Here is a 19,959-nt window from a genome sequence, read left to right as displayed (position 1 = left end):
ATGTTACTAAATAGACATTTGGATTATTTTTATTGAGATTTGCAAAATAAAATATTCATCATTCTCAGTCATCATTTTCATCATGGAACATTATACGAATTTTATTTGTTTTCTTATTATTTTTGTTATTTATAGTGTGTCTGGTCAATCATTCGATAATTCACAAGAATTTGCCAGTTCATCTAGTCTAAATGAATTGTACAAAATTGAAGGAAAAGTATATAGTGTAGATGGATCGGGTCCATCGGAGCAATTTTTAGTTGGAACCAAAATCATTGTAAATTATGGACAATACTATGGATTCCTCAAGTAATTAATACTAATTATTATCATTAACAACTGATAATTTTATTTTCAAAACATCCATAGATCGGATGGAAGTTTCGAGATTACTAATATTCCACCTGGTTCATATGTAGTTGAAGTTTCAAATGCTGATTATTTCTATGATTCTATTCGAGTGGATGTAAATTCTCGTGGAAAAATTCGAGCTAGAAAAACAAATTATATACAAACTACTGAAGTTATTCAATTAGCATATCCATTGAAATTCAAATCAAAAGCGCCGTTCAAATATTTCCAAATCCGTGAAAGTTGGAAAATTACCGATTTCATCTTTAATCCAATGGTCTTAATGATGGTGTTGCCATTATTGTTCATAATGATTGCTCCTAAAATAATCAATCCACAAGATATGGAAACACAACGGGTATGGCTTATTTTTAATTGATAATTTTTAAATGAAAATTTTCCCATCCATTAGGAATTGCAAAATTTACAAGGATCCGAATTGCCAGAAATTTCTGAAGTGATGGCCAATATGTTTGGTAAAAAACCATTGTCTCAACAGCAACAACAACAATTACAACAATTGAAAATTGGTAATAAACAAAAGAAAAAACAATAAAATATTTATTTGGAAAAAATATGTTATTTTATTATGTATTTCAAAGTAAAAAATATATTTCATTTTAAAAAATTCTATAAATAATTATTTTGAAAAATGAGAATCATAATGATCGATGAACAAAACAAGCATTTCGGTCTATGAAGTAGTCGTGCGCAGGTAAATTACCGTTTTTTCATCTAATTCAATCACCTGCGGCACTACTACTTAGAAGACCAATGCTCCCAAGGATGTGGATTTCGATTTATATTGGTAAAAGAATATTTAATTAAAAATACCATTCACTTACGTTATGTGTAATAAAATGATATTCCACGTTGTCATCATCATATTTCAAAGGGTAAGAAAAACAAAACAAAAAATTATGAGAAAAACTTGCCCGCATTGCTACATTTACCAAAAAAAATCCATTGATGGTGTTGAACTTCTCAACCAAGTTAATATTAGTTCGAACTGAAATAAACTCCAATGTCCGGGCGGAAAAAATTGTCCATCGGCGTCTCTTTTTCATCATCATTTTCCACTCTCATTTTGTCCATCACTGTGCATCAGCCATCAGACTCGTTTGATATATATTAACGAAAGAGTGATATAAAAAAGTTTTAACAGAAGTAGAACAATCATATAAAATTAAACTAAAGATCCGGTGATCGAACAGTGAAGTACCAATAAATAACAAGAAAAAGGGAAACGCTCGAGTTTCATTTCAATCTCATTATTAATAATTATAATAGATTATAATAATTATAGATATCAAACAGGATAGAATGACAACAGACATATATCAATCATTTATTATTTTCAATGATCATTTAACCGGAATAATTCAATCAATTTTTCACACAACATACCGTTTGTTTATATTGGCTACACAAAATTTATATTGAGAAACATTTGATAATAAAGGAAAAAATGATTGAGAGTAATTATGGTTGAACACATCAATACATTGAACAACATGAAAATATTTTAGTAGTCGAATGATCAGTAAGGATCATCGATGATGTGAGGTGATGAAGTGTGGTCAGAAATATCTGGATAAGTGAAAATGATGAAAAAGACAAACATGAACATTGCAAACAAAATTAAACTGATCAAGTTTTTTTTTCGTCACCGACCATCATCATCATTATTATTATTGAATTTTTTTTAAATAACGATTGCCTAGCGGCACCACTAAGTCTGGAGTACTATTTGCATCTGCATTTACCATCCACATCGCCATCGCCATCATAATCATAATCATCAACATCAACATCGTCGTCATCGTCGCCACCATCATCATCATTTTCACTGTCTCTCTCTCTCTCTCTTTTTGAAACCGCTAATCGGTTACTATTGAGCATTTTATAAAATACCACACCAAACACAAATAAATAAGAGATTTTTTAGAACACCAAAAAAATATACAAAAATATAAGATAACAAAAACCAGAGAGAATAATTTAATGGAAAAAACTCGCACACACACACACACACTTGTCTCAAGCATCTTGACGACAAATGAAAAAAACTTTTTTTTTTGGACATCGGATCAACGGATCATCATCGTCTCCATCATAATCAGTTTTCGGTGTATTCGATGATGCTAATCATATCTTCTTACTTGCCTATATATGATAAACAGAATGACATGAAATAAACATATACATACACATAGCAATATGAAAAAAAATTAATATTACAAATTTCAAATGTTACAATTAATAAAAATTTAAAAATTTAACAAAAAAAAAAATCTATGGTAAAAAAGGTTAAAATTTAGAATATAGAACACGCACACAAAATTATGGATACAAATTTTGTCCAGGATTCGATCAATTTTGTAGAAATTGATTTAATAATTTTTCTCTTTTGATCGATTATTTTCATCAATCATTGAAAAAAAACAACACAAATACATAAAATATAAATGATGATAACTGCCGCCAATAATAATAATCATCAATTCATCATTGTTGTATAGAATCCAAAGTCTTGTTTTTTTTGATGATAAATGATAATGTTTTCTTTTTGGTCTTTCCAAAGATATTGCCAATTGATTTGTCCATGTATATTTATTATTGATATCTGTGATATATCTGTGTACAAACTTGAGCAAAAAACAATTTTGTTTTTAGGTCCTTATTTCAATCATTGATCATCAAATAAAATAAAATAAAGATATAATCAAATGAATAACATCATCATTGAGAAGATGGCTATCATAATCAATAGAAAAAAATAGATGATTTGTCAAATGAGAAAATAAATTTCTGGTTCAATCAAAAGACACGTCAGCGTATCTTTTTTTTCTGTAAAATTATGATAAATTATTTTATTGTAACTCGTCAACTAAACCCACCATCTCAAAAAAATCCCATATTTTTTTTATATAATTCGCGTTATTAGGGTATATATTCGATGATGATTTTATGATAATATTTCGATTGATTGATCGAAAACATACTTATGGCAGCAGATGTTATGACATTCTGGAAATAAATAGAAATTTTATTAAGACTTTATTTAGATATATAATTAGAAAATTTTTCAAATAAGAGAAATTCAAAAGAAAAAAATCGGCTATTTGATAGCGAAACTTTAATCGTTTCGAAAAACGTGTTATCCGATTTTTTTTCAATAAATACAAAAAAAAATAATGAAAAGACATTAAAAGAAATAAGATAAATTTAGTCAATTTTATTACATTCACAGATTTTCATTCAATAAAATTTTCAAATATTTTCATGGATCTAAAGGGAAAAAGTAGCAACGATTATTATTATCGATTTTAATAATTTTAATAAAATTTTGATAAACGGATTATTAATCGATGAATGTTTTGGGCGAATTTGATCAGGCCTTATTGTGAACGCAATAATGGGTGTAGCAATACATGTATAGATAATTTTTTTAAAATGTTTTCAATACAACCATTATGTAAACGGTCACAAAAAGGCCAGTCAAATTATAAATTCGATATGATGATGACCATAATTTATTGTTTTACTTGCCAAAAAATTAACTTGTTTTACCTGTTGACGGAAACTTTGAATGAACTACCTGTTGCACATGTTCACATGTTTTATATTAGCCAAGTATATCATTTGTTTGGGTTTATGTTTATATTTGGTTATAATACTGCCGGTCGTTAATGATGATGTTCATTAGGGGCAGCTAGGCAACAACAGAAAATAGTTGACGATTCGAATGACTGATTAGTTGAATAATTTCATCGAATACTCAATTCATATTCAGAGTAAAAACTAAATGCTACATCGATAAGAATCTATTTTTACTCGATTAAAACTTTCGCCTATTTTTCATATACTTTCCGTTTTAAATTTGATATCGCCATAGTTATATTCGATTCCGGTAAGAAATGCAAGATTGAAAATGATTTTTTAAAATATTAATTTTTAAGCTAATCATTTTATAATCAAATTGATCAAATGAATTAGCTTTTGATTGGACATTTAGTTTCAGATAAAATACGATTATCCTGGTGGCTGTGTCTAAAAGGCAGATGACATTTTCAAACCCACATTAAATTGGTTGAACCGTGAATTGATAAAATATGATGAAAATATTCACTTGAACATTCAACCTCAAAATGATAATATGATAATAATTATGTTATTTTATTAACGCTCAATTGATTGTTAGACATTATTGTTCTATATCATTTGTGAATAATGATATACGAATTGTAATAGTTTCATGTAATAGATGGAATAAAATAAATGATGACAAAAAAAATCATTGATTTTTTATAGAGACAAGATTGTTGTTCACAAATAACAATGCCAACCACCATGTTTTTTTTATTGAATACAAAAATACATCAATACAATTGAAATTCCAATTCATATTCTATCATTAAACTTTTTTTTTACACGGGCTATTTGTCATTTGTCATCCGTTGATTTTGAATTAATTAATAATTTATACACAAAATTGTCAAATGAGAGAAGTGACATACATTGATCTTAAAGGAACCAAAACGAATCATATCAAAAGGCAGAAAGAGATTTATTTTATTTTTATTTTTATTAAAAGATCAAAAGTAAACAAATGGATTTCTATGTGATGATCCATATCTTAGTTTATATAGTTCAGGATAAAGTTTAATTCGGTGAAATTGTGGCTTGCGATTCAAGTCAATTATTGCATTAATATCAATATTGTCATCATCAACATCAAGTTTTGTTAAATTTCAACAACAGCAACAAAAAACAAGAAAAGTTAAATTTGAACGAAGGGAAAAATTTGATTAAGGGCAAATGAACAAGTTGATGGTAATGATTAGCGATCAATTATGTTTTGATAATTTTGATAACTTTTTTTCCTCGGGGTCTGGAATTTTTAAATAATTTTGCTCATCAATTGAAGATAAGATCTCTGTAATGGCTTAACAAATAAACTAATGTAACACGACAATTGGTTGTGGAACGAACCACTTTAGCTCTATCGGCACGTTCAAAATTACTTTTAACCTGTATCACCAAAAAAAATTTGATAGTTTTTACAATTGTCAATAGATTATTATATGATGAAATTACCATTTCAAAATATTTTCCATCACTAAGACACCAGCAGCGTAATCGCAAACATTTTAGTCGTATGGAATCGACAGCTTTGTTACTTCGATCAGAGAAACGAAGTGTTTCCGGATCCCAACGAATTTCCAAACGTTCAATGTTTGCGCAATTATTAGCAATCGAATCGATCAATGAATCAATATGAATTTTTTGATGTATTTTTTGACAGCATCCTTCGGGCATTCCAACCACTAATATTCTAATTTTAAAAAAAATTACAATGAAATTTGATCGAATTGTTAATGTAAATATAATTTGTACCAACCGAATATTCTTCAATGCTGGAATAATAACAGTCCAGAATTGTTCAGTCAAATGCGGTATACCAGATAATTGAAGACCACGCAGATTTGAAGCTTGATTTTTGAGGAATTTCATTAATATATCTTCAGAAAGATTTTCATTGCGATCCAAATCCAAAGCAATCAATGATTTTGAATTGCCATTTTCGATGAATTCTTTGAGAACAATGTCGGTAAAACAATCTTGTTGACCAGCGCTCAAATATCGTAACGATGGTATCCGACAAAGTACATTAATTAAACATTCGGATGATAATTCAGTAGCTGTTATATCCAGTTCTGCTAAACATGTTTTTTCCCATTCCACATTCATCATGTGTTCATCTTGGAGGTCTATTTATCAAGATGAATCATAAATCTTAATTCAAAATTTATTATTAACTTACTTGTATGTTGCATCAACAGACATCGCAACCGTTTACAACGATTGAAAAGCGTCTTTAAAACACTGCCCGTGAATTTGACGCAAAAATTCAATGCTAAACATTCTAGCTGAATACAATTGCTACTCAAAGATTCAACATGGCTATCATCGACAAAATTGATGCCAAATAAATTTACAACACGCAAATTTGGTACAGCACTTTTGAGCTTATGGATGTTGACAACTTCATAGATTTCTTCTTCTTCATCTTCGACAGCTTTTTCATAAGTACCGATTAAATGTAAAACCTCTAGACCATTGATGAAATTATAAATCTTTCTCATAAAACCTTCCATGAAAATAACTTCGGACAAACAGATACACATTGTCCGTAATTTTGTTGGAAACGAATGCAAATCATTGAAATCGTGCAATTGCATAGCTGTTGAAAAATCCAATAGCATACTAGATAGATTGATACATTTATTTGCCAATTCATGAAGAACTGTATGAGTGATCAATTCGATAGGCAATTCAATGTATCGTAAAGATGGCCCGAAACGCATAGAAATCAATGTCAATAATGTTTCCAAACTTGTCACATGTAATCCTGAAACTTCAGGTCGAAGTGAAACATGAGTCCATAATCGTGAATCGCAAGCTATCATTCGCCATTTACGACAAACTCTAGCTACACGGCCAATCTCACGATGTGGTAAATATGTGAATATTTTCAAAACAATTTTATCAGGCAATCGATCTAATGACTTTGAAAGAAAAACAATCTGATGAATTCACAGATTCTATAGCAAAATAATTGTTTACCGAAGCGAATTGCCCAAATTGAACATTTTGGTTATGATTTGATTCCTTAATATTTGCCAAAGCGGCTGATGATACATCTTGAGTTACGGCCCACATTCTTTGGGTTAAAGGACGCTAATAAAAACAATTATAAGAATGCTATTCTTCACAGAATGAAGATGATGAACACTCTACTATGTCTAAAAATAGATATTTGTTCACATGCCAATGATGCCAGAATTTTTTTTTGTCAATCTTGCATAAGTGTATTATAAGAAATAAAATCAAATGAGTATTGTGTTTTTATTACAATTATAATAATATCATTTTAATAAATTAAAATTAGCTATTGTTTAATAGTCTGTCTCGCAATTGTTGTCGTCTTTCAATTTCCGATTGACCATTGGTAGTGATGAAAAGTTCGATTCTTGATTTCAATTCATGATTGATTCGTGGTTTATATGCATCGCTAAAGGCCACATTTGTAAATGGATCTTTTGATTCTTCAATTGTTTTGCCATCCAAATAACGTTCTAAAGTGGTTTTGTCAACGTTTTTATTTGAAGGCAGTAAATATGGTGTGCGCATCAATGCATTCGTTATTGAATCCATGAATTCTATTGGAGCTAATTGTTCCAATTCAGATGGATCTAGTCGTTTTTCATTTTCATTTTCAACTTTTGGTTGAATTTCCAATTGCGGAATCATTGCTAAAAATCCGTTCAAATCATTTGTTGTTAAATTGGAAGGTTTTCCATAAAGATTCAAAAAACCAAGACAAGGTACAGATGAATTTTCACTTGAAATGATGCGAATTTTAATACTCTTTAAATTGGAACAATTTCGCCAGTTTCTTCCACCCACATAATGTACATTGGAATAGATTTTATCATGCGATGGTAATAAATTATTCGGTCGATAACCATCATTCACAATAGTTAAGATATCTGGCATTTGGTCTCGATATCTACCAACCAGAACGTAATCCGAATATCTCCTCGTATATACCTCAATGCCATTGGATTTATGAACTCTTAACCTCAATCCCAGTTCCAAATACATCAAGTCAAAAGAATATTTAATAAAATCGATTATGACCGTAACCGGTGGTCTAATGTAATATTCAACAAGGAAACCATTTCTTGAAACATTTGAACTATTTGAAATAAGATTTTCGATACTATGGCCATCATTAGATACTTGATCGCAAGCAATTTTCACCAAATTATTATCAGCAAAATTTACGGCCATCGAGAATTCTGAATTCGAAAATCTAAACAATGTGATTTAATTTGAGTTCTTCATAAAACCCATGACTACAATTTTAAGCTCAAATCAATTTTTTCAATTAAAATTCATTTTTATTGCAATCAAAATTGATAAAACGAATACTTGAATAGAAAAAAATAAGCAAACTCTTAGCAAACATTAATTAATAGTGATAATTCGATGAATAGTCATAAAATCTAAATAGTTTTTCCAAAATTCATTTCATCTGCATATCTTTGTATTGAGTAAAGACTAGAACTTTATCTTTTAATTGTTGACAACATTGAAGACCATTTGCGAATAAGACTAGTGCTTCATTAAGCCATGGAATCGAAATTTCAGCTTGAGAAATGTCAAATCTTTTCTCACCAGAACCATCTTTGTACATATGATATACAGCACAGACTAGTTTATTGGCTTGAATGTAAAAACTTATTGCCAAATCATTGGGTAGAGGTGGTTGAAGTGATTTCTATTCGGCAAATATCATTTAATTATTATTAATTTATACAATTTGATTTGTTTGTTGAATTGACTAACCATATTTGAACTTCGTTGTAATTCTTCGATGCTTCTTTTCTTGGGTACAATTAGACTTTTACGCCCTCGATCCAAACAAATCATTATATTGTTGATTAGCTAAAGTATTTCGAAAATTCTTTAGAAAAAATTTATTTATAAATAATTTCGAATCAATTTCACCTCTATAACTTCTTCAGCAGTTTTGAAATCAAATTTTTTAATTTCATTATTAAATCGAAGCGGTGGCATATCCAAAATATTCAAAGCTGAAAGTAGATGATTTGAAGCATCCAAAATCTAAAATTATGATTGAAAATTTTCGAACGTTATACATTATGAAATGGTTTTAAAATATTACCTGATGAAGTTTCCATTGACAATCATTTTGTACGATAGTACGATGATTTACTTGAGGATGTTTATGAAGACGAATGTTGATATCCTTTATCAAATATAAACAATTCAATTCTCATTGTCATCAATGATGTTTAAAATGAATATTTAGATTACCGCATGTGTTATATTGTCGGCAAATAATGTACATGAAACTTTTATCTGATCATTCATGGCATTATTCGTGCTAGCCAATATATACTTTTCCGTTTTGACCAGAGTTTCAATGTTATCAATGTGGACAGGAAATCGACGGCTACATTCCTTTGTTTTGATATTCACACAGTAATAAAGATTACAACTTTAATTTTATTAAAAATGACAGACTTACAACAATGATATTATGAATTTGTTTGATAATCCAATTCACTTCTTGTAATAGCCATTTAAATTCATCATTCTGTAACAGAAATTTTTTAAATTATTCAATTAATATAATCAAGAAAAACAAGACAAAAAATGCAGACCAAAGTCATAATTTCATCGCTGATTAGTGAGGCCATTTTTCGATGGATTTTATTTTGATTTTTTATTCAAAATACTGAATTTTACAGTATTGATAAAGTTTTTTAATATTATAATTTTCAGATTATTTGACTCCCTTTTGTATGTAACACTATCCAATAAGGATATTATTTTTACACAAGTATATAACGCCATTGTATATATAATAAGTTTGAGCATATATTATACCACCAACCAGATAGCTATCTATCTATAGGATACATCGATGTTAAAATGAATGAGTCTATTATATTGCACAAACTCATGATATATTCATTTTTCCTGGTTCGGTTCAAAACAAAATCTTTGTTTCATAAAAATAAAATCAAAAAATTTTAAAAAACCAATAAATTTTATTCAGATTTATCTTGAAAATATTTAGCAAATTCTTCGCCAATCATTTTAATATATTTAGGATCTTTATCTTTTAATGAAATACTAAAATTTAACACAATTTCTTTGACCATTATTAATGGATCCTGAATGGTTGATAATTTATATTTGATTATTGATTGGGCAAAATGACGAGCAATCGAAGTCATATAATCATCGGCATCCATACCAAGTAATAATTTTGTATCATAAATTTTTTGACAATATGATACACGTATCCAATGTTGTCCAAATCCTTTGGCATCGCTAATTACGTAAAGATTAATATCAGGTAAATAGACCATTGTAATGGTTGGACTATTGTCTTTTAATTTTATCTGACAATAATGACTTTTCATGATGATATATTTGATCAAAGAAAAAAAAATTCGAGTCTACACGTTTTTGCGATGATAGATGGAACCTTGAGGAGTTTTCCTGGAAACATTTGCGAAAACTTTACTGTTATTTTAGTAAACAATAAAGTTGTTGTAAAGAGGGAGAAAGATAGGCTTGGCAAGTGTCTCTTTGCGCTGTTGTAAATATTCAGTGTTCAAAAATCGAGCTAATTCGCTATTTTGATAAATATACCGTTGTTTCTTTTGAAGAATATTTTGTTCATTCATTATCTGCTAAATTTTCGTGATTCAATAAATATGGGTCTATTTGGTAAAGATCCAAAACAAACATCAAAAGAACAGGTTCGTGAATGGAATTCTAAGTTACGAAAACAACAAATGTTATTGGATCGACAAATTCGAGCCATTCAACGTGAAGAAGCCAAAGTTAAAGCCGAATTGAAAAAAGCAGCTAAACGTGGCGATCGTGATGTTTGCGTTATTTTTGCAAAAGAAATAATTGGTGCTCGTAAAGGGGTTAGTTTTTAAAAATTATCTTTTCAGTTTATTTATCGTTTCTAAATGTTGTTGATATTTTTAAAGATAAATCGTTTGCAGACATCTAAAGCACATTTGAATTCAATTATGATGAATATGACACAACAATTGGCAACATTACGTGTAGCTAATTCTTTGGAAAAATCCACCGATGTAATGCGTGCAATGCAAAATGTCGTTAAGATTTCTGAAATTTCCGGTGTCATGCAAGAGCTATCCCGTGAAATGATGAAAGCTGGTATTATCGACGAAATGATGGAAGAAACGATGGAAGATGCATTAGGCGATGAAGAATTGGAAGAAGAAGCTCAAGAAGAGGTTGATAAAGTTTTATTTGAAATCACCGATGGTGTACTTGGTAAAGCACCATCAGTAGTATCAGATTCGTTACCTGCCGAATCCGTTAAGGAGGCTCCTAAAAAAGCCGAAGAAGAAGATATTAATGAAATGAGACAACGGCTTGAAGCACTTCGAAATTGAAATTGTTGCAATTCAAAATTATGATTATTTAGGTTGATTTGTTGATTTTTTTGTAAAAAGATAATTTCTGAATCCCATAACTATACTAACTTTCTTCTGAATCACATTTTCGAAAAAAAAATCTGATTAATTTATATTACGATTGTTTATTATTACACTAAAGCGAATTATTAATTGATGATTAATTAATCGAATCGAGATTGATTTGAAACTTATGAAATTTGTATCTGCTTTGAATTATTTTCAACGTACGAATCTGGTCAAAAATCAAGCTCGTGTTTATGGACATGGTTTTTTTTGTCTGACAAAAGATTTTTTCAATTAAATACCCAATTTGTTTTAAAATTATCAATAAATTTTATTTGAATGAAGATTTCTTTAACCAACAATCATGTATTTTATTTCTCCCAACCAAATTATTGAAGAGATTAGCAATTGCATTCAAATAATAATGAAACCGGACTCTATTAGTAATGATGAAAGAGTTAAGGCTAATTCACGATTAAATCATATATTAATCCATGATATCAATGAAAAAACCGATCTGTATTGCGATGTTGCCATGATATTGATTAATAAGCCGGAAGATATAACTGTCGCTAATGAATTTTGCATTGAAAATCTTGTCACTTATGGGTTTAAAATTCTAGAAGAAATTGTTAAATGTAATTGGTATCATTTCAAACATGATCGTCGAGAAACTATAAAAGAATTTTGCCTAGCAAGATTGAATTTCCAATCAAATATAGTCATGAAAGTTAATTTTTCAACATCAAATCTAATTATAAATTCTTGTAGTCGACTAATTACCGAAATATTCATGCGAGAATGGCCAAACGAGTGGCCCCAATTTTTACCGAAATTAATGCAAGAATATTCATTAATCGGTCTTTATACAATACTAAACATTTCCGATCATCTTACTAAATCCTCTTCATCGAATAGTTCTCGGCGAAGAGAAATCACCAAAAGTTTGGTCAATGAAAAAGAAAACATTTTGGAATTTTTTTTGTCGAAATCTATCGATAATGGACTTCCAAAATGAATATCAGATGTCTATCGAATATAAAAAACAAATCCTTATGAGATCCCTTGAAGTACTTGATTCATTGCTAGAATGGTTTCCCTTAAACGAAAAAATCCTAATGAAGATAATATTAACTGCTAATTTGGCCGACTTGAATTTCGGTGATACATTCCTATGTCAAATAAAAGTTTTATCACTCCGATGCATTCAAACAATCATGAAACGTTCATTAAAACGACCCGAGGATATGATGGTGATGAACGATATCTTTTTTGATGTTAACGAATCAAAATTTGCTCATTTTTTAATTTCACAATTAAGTGCTTATTTCCATCTGATTAAATCATCTATGTCTAATAATGATTCATTCAACGAAGTCTTCATTTTATTGTTGGATATCTCGATTGAAACAGTTTGTCGTGTCATAAATCTAATTAGTCAGGAATCTACACACAAATCGATTTTCAAAAACTGCAATGATAATAAATCATTCTGGTCAACATTCATGTGTTTTATATTCGATTGTCTTGCATATGACAACATCAACTTTGATGAAATTCTACTCAGGTTTTTGATAATCTATTCGAAATCGCTCGATTCTGAGCGAAATAGCAAAAATGTGGAAACTTTAAAAAACAAATTGATATTACCAGCTCCTTTGCAATCAGAAACAGCTATTCCGTCAAGATTGTTGATGTCGATTGCATTTGGAAAACTGGAACCAAAACCCGAATCGATGTCACCAGAATTGAAAAATTCCTTTGATCTTGATTCTTATGAAAGCTATTTACAGATCTTTCGTGAAAACAGAAATAAATTTTTAACATTGATTAGAAATCTATGTCTCAACTATTCTCAAATCTCTCAGACATTTTTCTTTTCCATGTTGCGTGATTTGTTGGGACCCATTCCAGTTGAATTATCTGATCAAGAAGTTTTAACAACTGCCGCTGGCATCAAATCTTGGAGTACAGCTGCTGTTCTATGTCCTTTATTTATATCAAAACAAAATTTTTCTCCACAGGTTAGTTTTAATTAATTCTAGAATGAACCATTTTTATTTATTTGTTTTGAATGTAGCAAATAAAGATATTGGAATTTTATTTTTCACGAATGCTGGAAATTGGATTCAGTGGTCAGTTGGATATACAAAATCTAAATTCTCTACTATCATGTATGTCATCCTTTTCACCATTCTACAAAACTTTTTCTGTTGAATTGATTCAAAAATTAATCGATATCATATTCTTATTGACTGTGAAAACAAAAGAACTACAATATGATCCAAATATTGGCGAACTTCAAAATCATTTAAATGCTTTATTCATTAAACTAACGAAAAATTGTGTGTCATTATTTTTGCCATATTTCAATATGATGCGTCAACATATTGAAGAATTGATTACCACTGATAAAATATCGTTAGTTCAATCATATTTTCTCTATGAAGGTTTATTTATTCTGAGCAACCATCTTTCCGTTGAAGAACAACGTATCTTTTTGATTGATCGTTTTCTGCCTCAAATCAATTGGATTATTACTTACGATTTTGGATCGAATGGAGAAACATTTTTTCTCGATCTTGGTTTAGCTACACAACCACAGCTGAATGTTAATCATTTACCATCAAATTATTCTAAGATTTTAGTAAAAATTTCTGCCTTATTGAATTTACTGACACGTTTATTCAAACGAATCAATGCTGTTCGATGTTATGAAATTCTATGGCCTATAATGTTACATTTAGTAGCTCCGTTTTGTAAAGTTATTGCTTCGGTCCATCATCTTTGGTCATTATATGAACAAAAAAATCAGCATTTACTTGATCATTTATGTCATCCTTTTTATCAGCAATATTTATTTGAAGAATATCCTTCACATTATATTCTGATGAATTGTTTTGATCAATCAAAAATGCTTCCGGCCGATAAGTATAGAACATTATTGAAACAATGGGATCGACAAAATCCACCATCGCCGGATCTCATTGGTTATTTTATGCATCATCGAATCTGGTTATTGTATTCACAATCATTAATATTTCTCAATACGGCGCTAGAATTGATGTTATTTTTTTACACCAATTATCCCGTATCCGAATCTGCTATCGAAGATTTTATCTCCTCAAATAATTCACTAATTTGTTCAAATATGAAGTTCATGCCATTATTTGTATATCGTGATTTGATTCGATTATATTTTCAATGTTTAGCAAATTTTTCACCAAGAATAGAAAAGTTTCTAAATAATAGTGGATGTGTCGAAACATTGATTCAGTTTATCGAATTTATGTTTCAGAAAATTAACGAAAATTTTGATGCTTTGAATCAAGAAAAAAATGTCAACACTTCTGATTCGAATCCAAGAATTGCTAATCATTTGAAAATCAAGCCATTATCAGTCAAAGATGATCCTAGAAATTATTTGGAAATTGTTATCGAAGCTACTATTAATAGTATTTCAGCAGATTTTGTCGCACTTTTGAACAGTATATTTTCAAAACAAAAAAATTTTGACCATATGACAAAAAATGAATCTATAACGAATGAGATGGATGAAGAAATGAGCAATGTTGATCAACAACAACAAGCTAAAGACGATGAACTTGATATAAATGAGAATGACAATATGAGAGAATCCATTATAAATGACGACAAAAATGATGATAAATATGATGAAGAGGGTCTCCTATCAAAGTTTATTATGACGCGAAATCCAAAGGCTTTAGTTATGGTCGTCACGGGTTGTCTTTCATGGCCCAACAGTAATATGAAACTTCAGATTTGCAATGTTAATCAAAAATTGATTCAATGTCTCATATCTCGACAGATGATCAATTCAATTCAAGCATTTTTCGATCTAGCCACTCGTATATTGCAATCAATAACGTTGACCAAGCAAAGTGATTCCGATACATTGAATCGTTTGGCTAATTTATTGTTTATTATCTATGAAAATATTGTCATAAAAAACAATCTAACGGAAATTGTTAATGTTAAATTAAGCCAAATTTGTTCGATCGATTTAAATGACTGGAATCGTTTTAGTGATAGTTTTCGTCAAAAAAAGAATGCCAGCCAAATGAAAAACGCACAAAAAATGCTTCGAAACCTTATCGGGAGTTTATCCATGCACGAATTATCATCATTACATTCTATTAAACAATCAAATATCCTCTGTTTAGGCATGTTGAAAAGCGACAAAGATAATGATGTATCTGAGGATCTGGACACCGGATTTTTATGGCTATAAATTTATGGAAAATCCTTTTAGTTTCTCATTTTTCATAAATTTTTTAATTGATTTTTGTTTGTTTGCAGATTATTTTAATTATTTGTCAACTCGTATTGTGTAATAAAATAAAATAAAAAAATTTTAATCATGATTTTTGTGTTATTTTTTCTTATATCATTGAACATTGTTTATTCTCAATTTCAACCTGATCGTATCTAGTAAGAAAATTTTATCTTATTGATTTTTTCACTAACTTCATTATCATTTAAAATATTGGTAGCCACAAATGGGAACCTCGCAACAGAGAATCAATTAATTATGTTCCTCGACATATTTTCGATCCCTTAATTCATCAAGTGTAAATTTTAGATTATTTCAATTACTTTCAAGAATTTAATCGATTTTTTTACAGCCGTACGAAGAGATCTGCATCATCAAAAATTAGGGATTACACTAATAGTGGTATTGATACTTATTGGAACTACATTCAGGATTCATCAGAAAAAGGAAGTAATAAATATACTTCATTATTAGCGACGAAAAAACATTCGAATTTTCATTGTTATTCGGTTTATCGAACTGCAACTGATGATTGGTGTCAAGATAATTGTCAACTTGGTTATTGTCCAACATCGCATTGTATTTGTACCACGAGCCAACCTAAATTTGTAACATCAAATAAAGCTGTGAACTCCAAATATGTCTATGAATATGATGATAACGACGATAATGACGAACAACAAAAACAAACTGATTTCGAATCCTATCAATGGGACAGCAGTAAAAATCAATTGAGATATCAATAAAAATACCCTTCTTACTGAATAAACAAAAAAAAACAAACAAAAAACAAAATAAATGCATCATAAATGTGAATTTTTTCTAGACTCAGCAAAGATAGATTTCTCCATTCCCAATCAAATTAAATCAATTATTTTTGAAAACACATTAACAAATAAACACATCAATGTCGAAAATTTTCGAAACAGTTTTCATCATTATTATCCAATGATTAACTTATCGATTGATTGAAGCTAGATTCACCAATATAATATTACCATTCGACATTTTTTTTGCATTCATATCGTTTCCGAAAACAAAACACAAACATGAATATGCCTGAATCATTAGTTCTTTATTCAAAAATAGTCATGAAATGTATTTATTCAATGATTTTAATCAACAAAAAAATGATAATAATAATAATAATAATAATAGTAATTTCACTCGTGTTTGGATAAAGAATATTAATCACAAAAATTTAATATCTATTTGCTCAGAAAAATATCACAGATATGGCGAAGTGTTGCGATGAAACCAATTATACCCGAATAATGATTATTATTCCGGCAGATTGTTTAGCCTTCTTTATAGCACAATATTATCAATCGGGAAAATGAAAGCTTATCTTTTGATGGCTGCAAATATTGATGTTTGTGACAACGTCAACAAATTGATCACTTTGTTGTCCTGATAATTATAATCACCGATGAATATTATTAATGATGTACTGATGTAATTAACGATGGAGAGAAGATAAGAAACAATCATTCATTTGGAAACCGTTTAGCTGCAGAGGATTTATGCTTTGGCTGATCGTCGAAAGAATAGTTTAGAAAATCTTGACAAAAATTATAGATACCATCATAATTGGTACAACATCCAAGATAGCCGACGCTTCGATCAGATAGGAAACGTGCACATAATTCGCATTGATCTTTACGATGTTGATCGATTTCACATTTATTTTCAAGCTGTGAATTAATGATCCTTTCTTTTAGTTCTTCCGCCGACATTGATTCATTATTTGATGAATCGATTGGTGCACCAAATACATGTTGCATTTGACTGTGAATGATGGCGATGGTAATTATAATGACACACATCCGTTTATAAGCTAGTCGAATCATCTATTTTTTAATAGAAAAGCAGAAAATAATATTTATTAATGTCAATATGCAGATAATTTCCGATTATACCTTTGAAGTCGATAATAATTCCATTTGAGTTTAAATAGAAATACTTTTCTCTGTGAATGATGATCAAGAAGAAGAAAAGCAAATCCTACGTTTTGAATAAAACAGAAATAATAATGAATATGAAAATGTGGATATCATTGGAGCGACAATGCCAATTTATATATGCCAGAGACATTTTCTTTATCGGTCTCTTTAGGGGCAAAAAAAATTCAAAGTAATCAACATCAACATAACGCCACCACTATAGTTAATACGACCATCATCATCATCATCAGCAGAAGCACGATGTTATAGACAAGATTTGCCTAAATATGATGGCATCGTCAATGAATGTAGAAGCTGACAACACAAATCTTTCAGTAGTCGTCAAGCAATCCTATGTATTCTTCGACGAAGATGACGATGGTAATGATGATGATGATGATGATCGAAAAAAATAGGAAAAAGAAGATACATCAATGAAGAAATCATAACGTGTACGAAATATCGAGGTTAACATTCCAATGAATATTGTCTAAAACAACAAATACGAATAACAAAATTGTCTATGAAAATATTTGCAAAGTTATTTGAGAAAAAAAATGCAAACGTTGAATTTCACTGGTTCTATCTCAATTATTTGTTGCCAGGAAACAATGATTATTGTGTATGATTGACAACACCAGGAATAATCATCCATTTGTTCATTCATTTTTAGAAATTTACAATGATTGATTTTTTCAAAGAAATTATTGCAATAATTTTTTCATCATTACGATATCCCAAAATATATTCCACAATGCTGTGCAATTAGATGCTATATTTGTTTGTGAACAAATACCAGAAATTTTCAGTCGTCACATTCTCTCCGAACTAATTTTAAATTAAAAAAACATCTTATGATGAAATAGATTCCATTGATTTATTTGAATATAAATAATAAATGAAGTGACTGAACAAAATAATGAAATCCTTCTTTGGATTTTCCATAGATCGATTATTCTTGTCCAAGGTAAGAGTTGGCAATGATCAATTGACAAGAAAAAAAATCAAACTAAAGAGAATAATCGAAAAGTTTCGATTATTGCACATTTTAAAAAATCAATTTTTGGGAATTCCATCCAATGATATAAATTAAGATCGAATAATTGTATGCTTGGTAATCATTAGGAATAATCACCTATGATTTACATTGAAATAGTATTCATTCAAAGAAACAATGAGAAAACATCAACAACAATAACAAAAATACGTATCTACCTAGGAAAATTTTAAAATTTTGCCCTTTCTTCTCTTACATGACAGGCTTCAAAACGGGGCAAAAAATAGGCGTAATTCAACCGAAGAGAAGTTTGTTTGTTTGCCTATTATTTGCGGATAATAATGTTCTAGTGTGATAAATAAAATTGAACAAAAAAAAATTATTTTTTACGATATTGAAAACGCTTTGTGAAGATATCAATTTCAGTTTTTTTTTTGATTTGATTATAAGAAATAAATTCAGCTTAATAAATCAAGGCCCATAATTATCAATGAATACACACATAATTGTGCTGCATGACATAGATTTGATCATTTTCTTATATTAATAATGAAATTATATGCTAAAATTATGTATTGCCATAAATTGACAGTATACTGGACATATGAGGCTAAATTTATTTGAATCAATAAATCAATCAAATCAATTTGATTCGATTGATTGTACGCAACAATCTGATTTCAATTCAATCAATCAAAAGAAAAATTAATGGAAAACAGTGTGAAAAAATAGTACTTTTTATTGATTATTGTTGTCTTCATAGTCGTGGGTAACAAGATATATCTGAAAACACGCGCAATACACTGATAATAAGCATTAGTTGAACGTGTAACAATATGAAAATTAAAAAAAATCAATTCAGAGAATGGAAAAAATTATTTGGAAACCATATTATTTGATGCTCAACTTATATTATGATTAAAAGTTTAGAATAAACATTATGATGTTTTTTTTATTTAATCATTTCAACAATCTTTTACTCTTTCTCAGTTCAATAGTTTAAATATTTATTTTAGATGTATTTACCAGATATAATATCATTCGATCCGTAATTTTATCTAAGCACTGATAGGCGAAAAAAAATATATTTCCGCATTGAATTTACCAGACTAAAATATATTTTCAATAAATATATTTATATGGATTTGAACAGCGATCAGCCACTAAGAGCAAATGTGAAAGAAAGTGCAAAGTGAAAAAGCCTTCTTCCGATGGCAAAAAACGCCTGCCGAACGATCAATGCTCTCACAATTATCTACCAATCATATATTATTGTCAAATTTCATTGCCATCTCTCATTCG

At 29.3% G+C, this 19,959-nt stretch overlaps 8 protein-coding genes across 9 annotated transcripts; 4 read left to right on the top strand and 4 right to left on the bottom strand.

Annotated features, from left to right (window-relative positions):
- The first annotated feature begins 13 nt into the window (after positions 1-13).
- EMC7 (ER membrane protein complex subunit 7) lies at positions 14-979 on the top strand. Its single transcript, XM_027343123.2, has 3 exons — positions 14-309; positions 370-709; positions 764-979. Exons 1-3 carry the CDS (start codon positions 83-85, stop codon positions 905-907), a joined length of 711 nt encoding a protein of 236 aa, XP_027198924.2. The 5' UTR covers positions 14-82; the 3' UTR covers positions 908-979.
- A 1,345-nt stretch (positions 980-2,324) lies between these two features.
- LOC113793482 (S-phase kinase-associated protein 2-like) lies at positions 2,325-7,203 on the bottom strand. Of its 2 annotated transcripts, none has more exons than XM_075820973.1 (6): positions 6,982-7,203; positions 6,179-6,923; positions 5,756-6,125; positions 5,452-5,689; positions 3,252-5,385; positions 2,325-2,999 (listed from the first exon to the last, which is right to left on the bottom strand). In XM_075820973.1, the coding sequence occupies exons 1-5, from the start codon at positions 7,075-7,077 to the stop codon at positions 5,272-5,274; spliced, it is 1,563 nt and encodes a 520-aa protein (XP_075677088.1). In that variant the 5' UTR covers positions 7,078-7,203; the 3' UTR covers positions 2,325-2,999; positions 3,252-5,271. The 2 variants fall into 2 exon arrangements, with proteins under 2 accessions (XP_075677088.1, XP_027199327.2); XM_027343526.2 differs by having other exon boundaries at positions 2,325-3,381; positions 3,597-5,385.
- A 36-nt stretch (positions 7,204-7,239) lies between these two features.
- LOC113793480 (uncharacterized) lies at positions 7,240-9,850 on the bottom strand. The gene is made up of 8 exons (XM_027343525.2): positions 9,612-9,850; positions 9,476-9,544; positions 9,262-9,408; positions 9,110-9,193; positions 8,932-9,048; positions 8,770-8,868; positions 8,521-8,701; positions 7,240-8,219 (listed from the first exon to the last, which is right to left on the bottom strand). The coding sequence occupies exons 1-8, from the start codon at positions 9,645-9,647 to the stop codon at positions 7,303-7,305; spliced, it is 1,650 nt and encodes a 549-aa protein (XP_027199326.2). The 5' UTR covers positions 9,648-9,850; the 3' UTR covers positions 7,240-7,302.
- Positions 9,851-9,981: 131 nt separating this feature from the next.
- LOC113793486 (uncharacterized) lies at positions 9,982-10,379 on the bottom strand. Its single transcript, XM_027343531.2, has one exon. It carries the CDS (start codon positions 10,377-10,379, stop codon positions 10,002-10,004), a length of 378 nt encoding a protein of 125 aa, XP_027199332.2. The 3' UTR covers positions 9,982-10,001.
- A 297-nt stretch (positions 10,380-10,676) lies between these two features.
- Vps24 (vacuolar protein sorting 24) lies at positions 10,677-11,532 on the top strand. The gene is made up of 2 exons (XM_027343527.2): positions 10,677-10,895; positions 10,962-11,532. Exons 1-2 carry the CDS (start codon positions 10,677-10,679, stop codon positions 11,394-11,396), a joined length of 654 nt encoding a protein of 217 aa, XP_027199328.1. The 3' UTR covers positions 11,397-11,532.
- A 152-nt stretch (positions 11,533-11,684) lies between these two features.
- Positions 11,685-15,808, top strand: LOC113793479 (uncharacterized). The gene is given in 3 exon segments (XM_027343524.2): positions 11,685-12,396; positions 12,398-13,447; positions 13,504-15,808. Coding segments are annotated over 3 exon segments (3,831 nt in total). The 5' UTR covers positions 11,685-11,787; the 3' UTR covers positions 15,676-15,808.
- Positions 15,734-16,512, top strand: LOC113793484 (uncharacterized). The gene is made up of 3 exons (XM_027343528.2): positions 15,734-15,875; positions 15,938-16,015; positions 16,070-16,512. The coding sequence occupies exons 1-3, from the start codon at positions 15,805-15,807 to the stop codon at positions 16,461-16,463; spliced, it is 543 nt and encodes a 180-aa protein (XP_027199329.1). The 5' UTR covers positions 15,734-15,804; the 3' UTR covers positions 16,464-16,512.
- A 291-nt stretch (positions 16,513-16,803) lies between these two features.
- Positions 16,804-17,992, bottom strand: LOC113793485 (uncharacterized). The gene is made up of 2 exons (XM_027343530.2): positions 17,637-17,992; positions 16,804-17,567 (listed from the first exon to the last, which is right to left on the bottom strand). The coding sequence occupies exons 1-2, from the start codon at positions 17,658-17,660 to the stop codon at positions 17,205-17,207; spliced, it is 387 nt and encodes a 128-aa protein (XP_027199331.1). The 5' UTR covers positions 17,661-17,992; the 3' UTR covers positions 16,804-17,204.
- Between the last annotated feature and the right edge of the window lie 1,967 nt (positions 17,993-19,959).

Source organism: Dermatophagoides pteronyssinus, unplaced genomic scaffold, assembly GCF_027571235.1.
Source record: "Dermatophagoides pteronyssinus isolate colony J.1.1.1.1 unplaced genomic scaffold, Derpt_VIB-CSIC_2022.12 sq0001, whole genome shotgun sequence".
Taxonomy (NCBI): domain Eukaryota; kingdom Metazoa; phylum Arthropoda; class Arachnida; order Sarcoptiformes; family Pyroglyphidae; genus Dermatophagoides; species Dermatophagoides pteronyssinus.
Note: the sequence above shows the minus strand (reverse complement) of the source record. Positions and strands in the feature narration are given on the sequence as shown.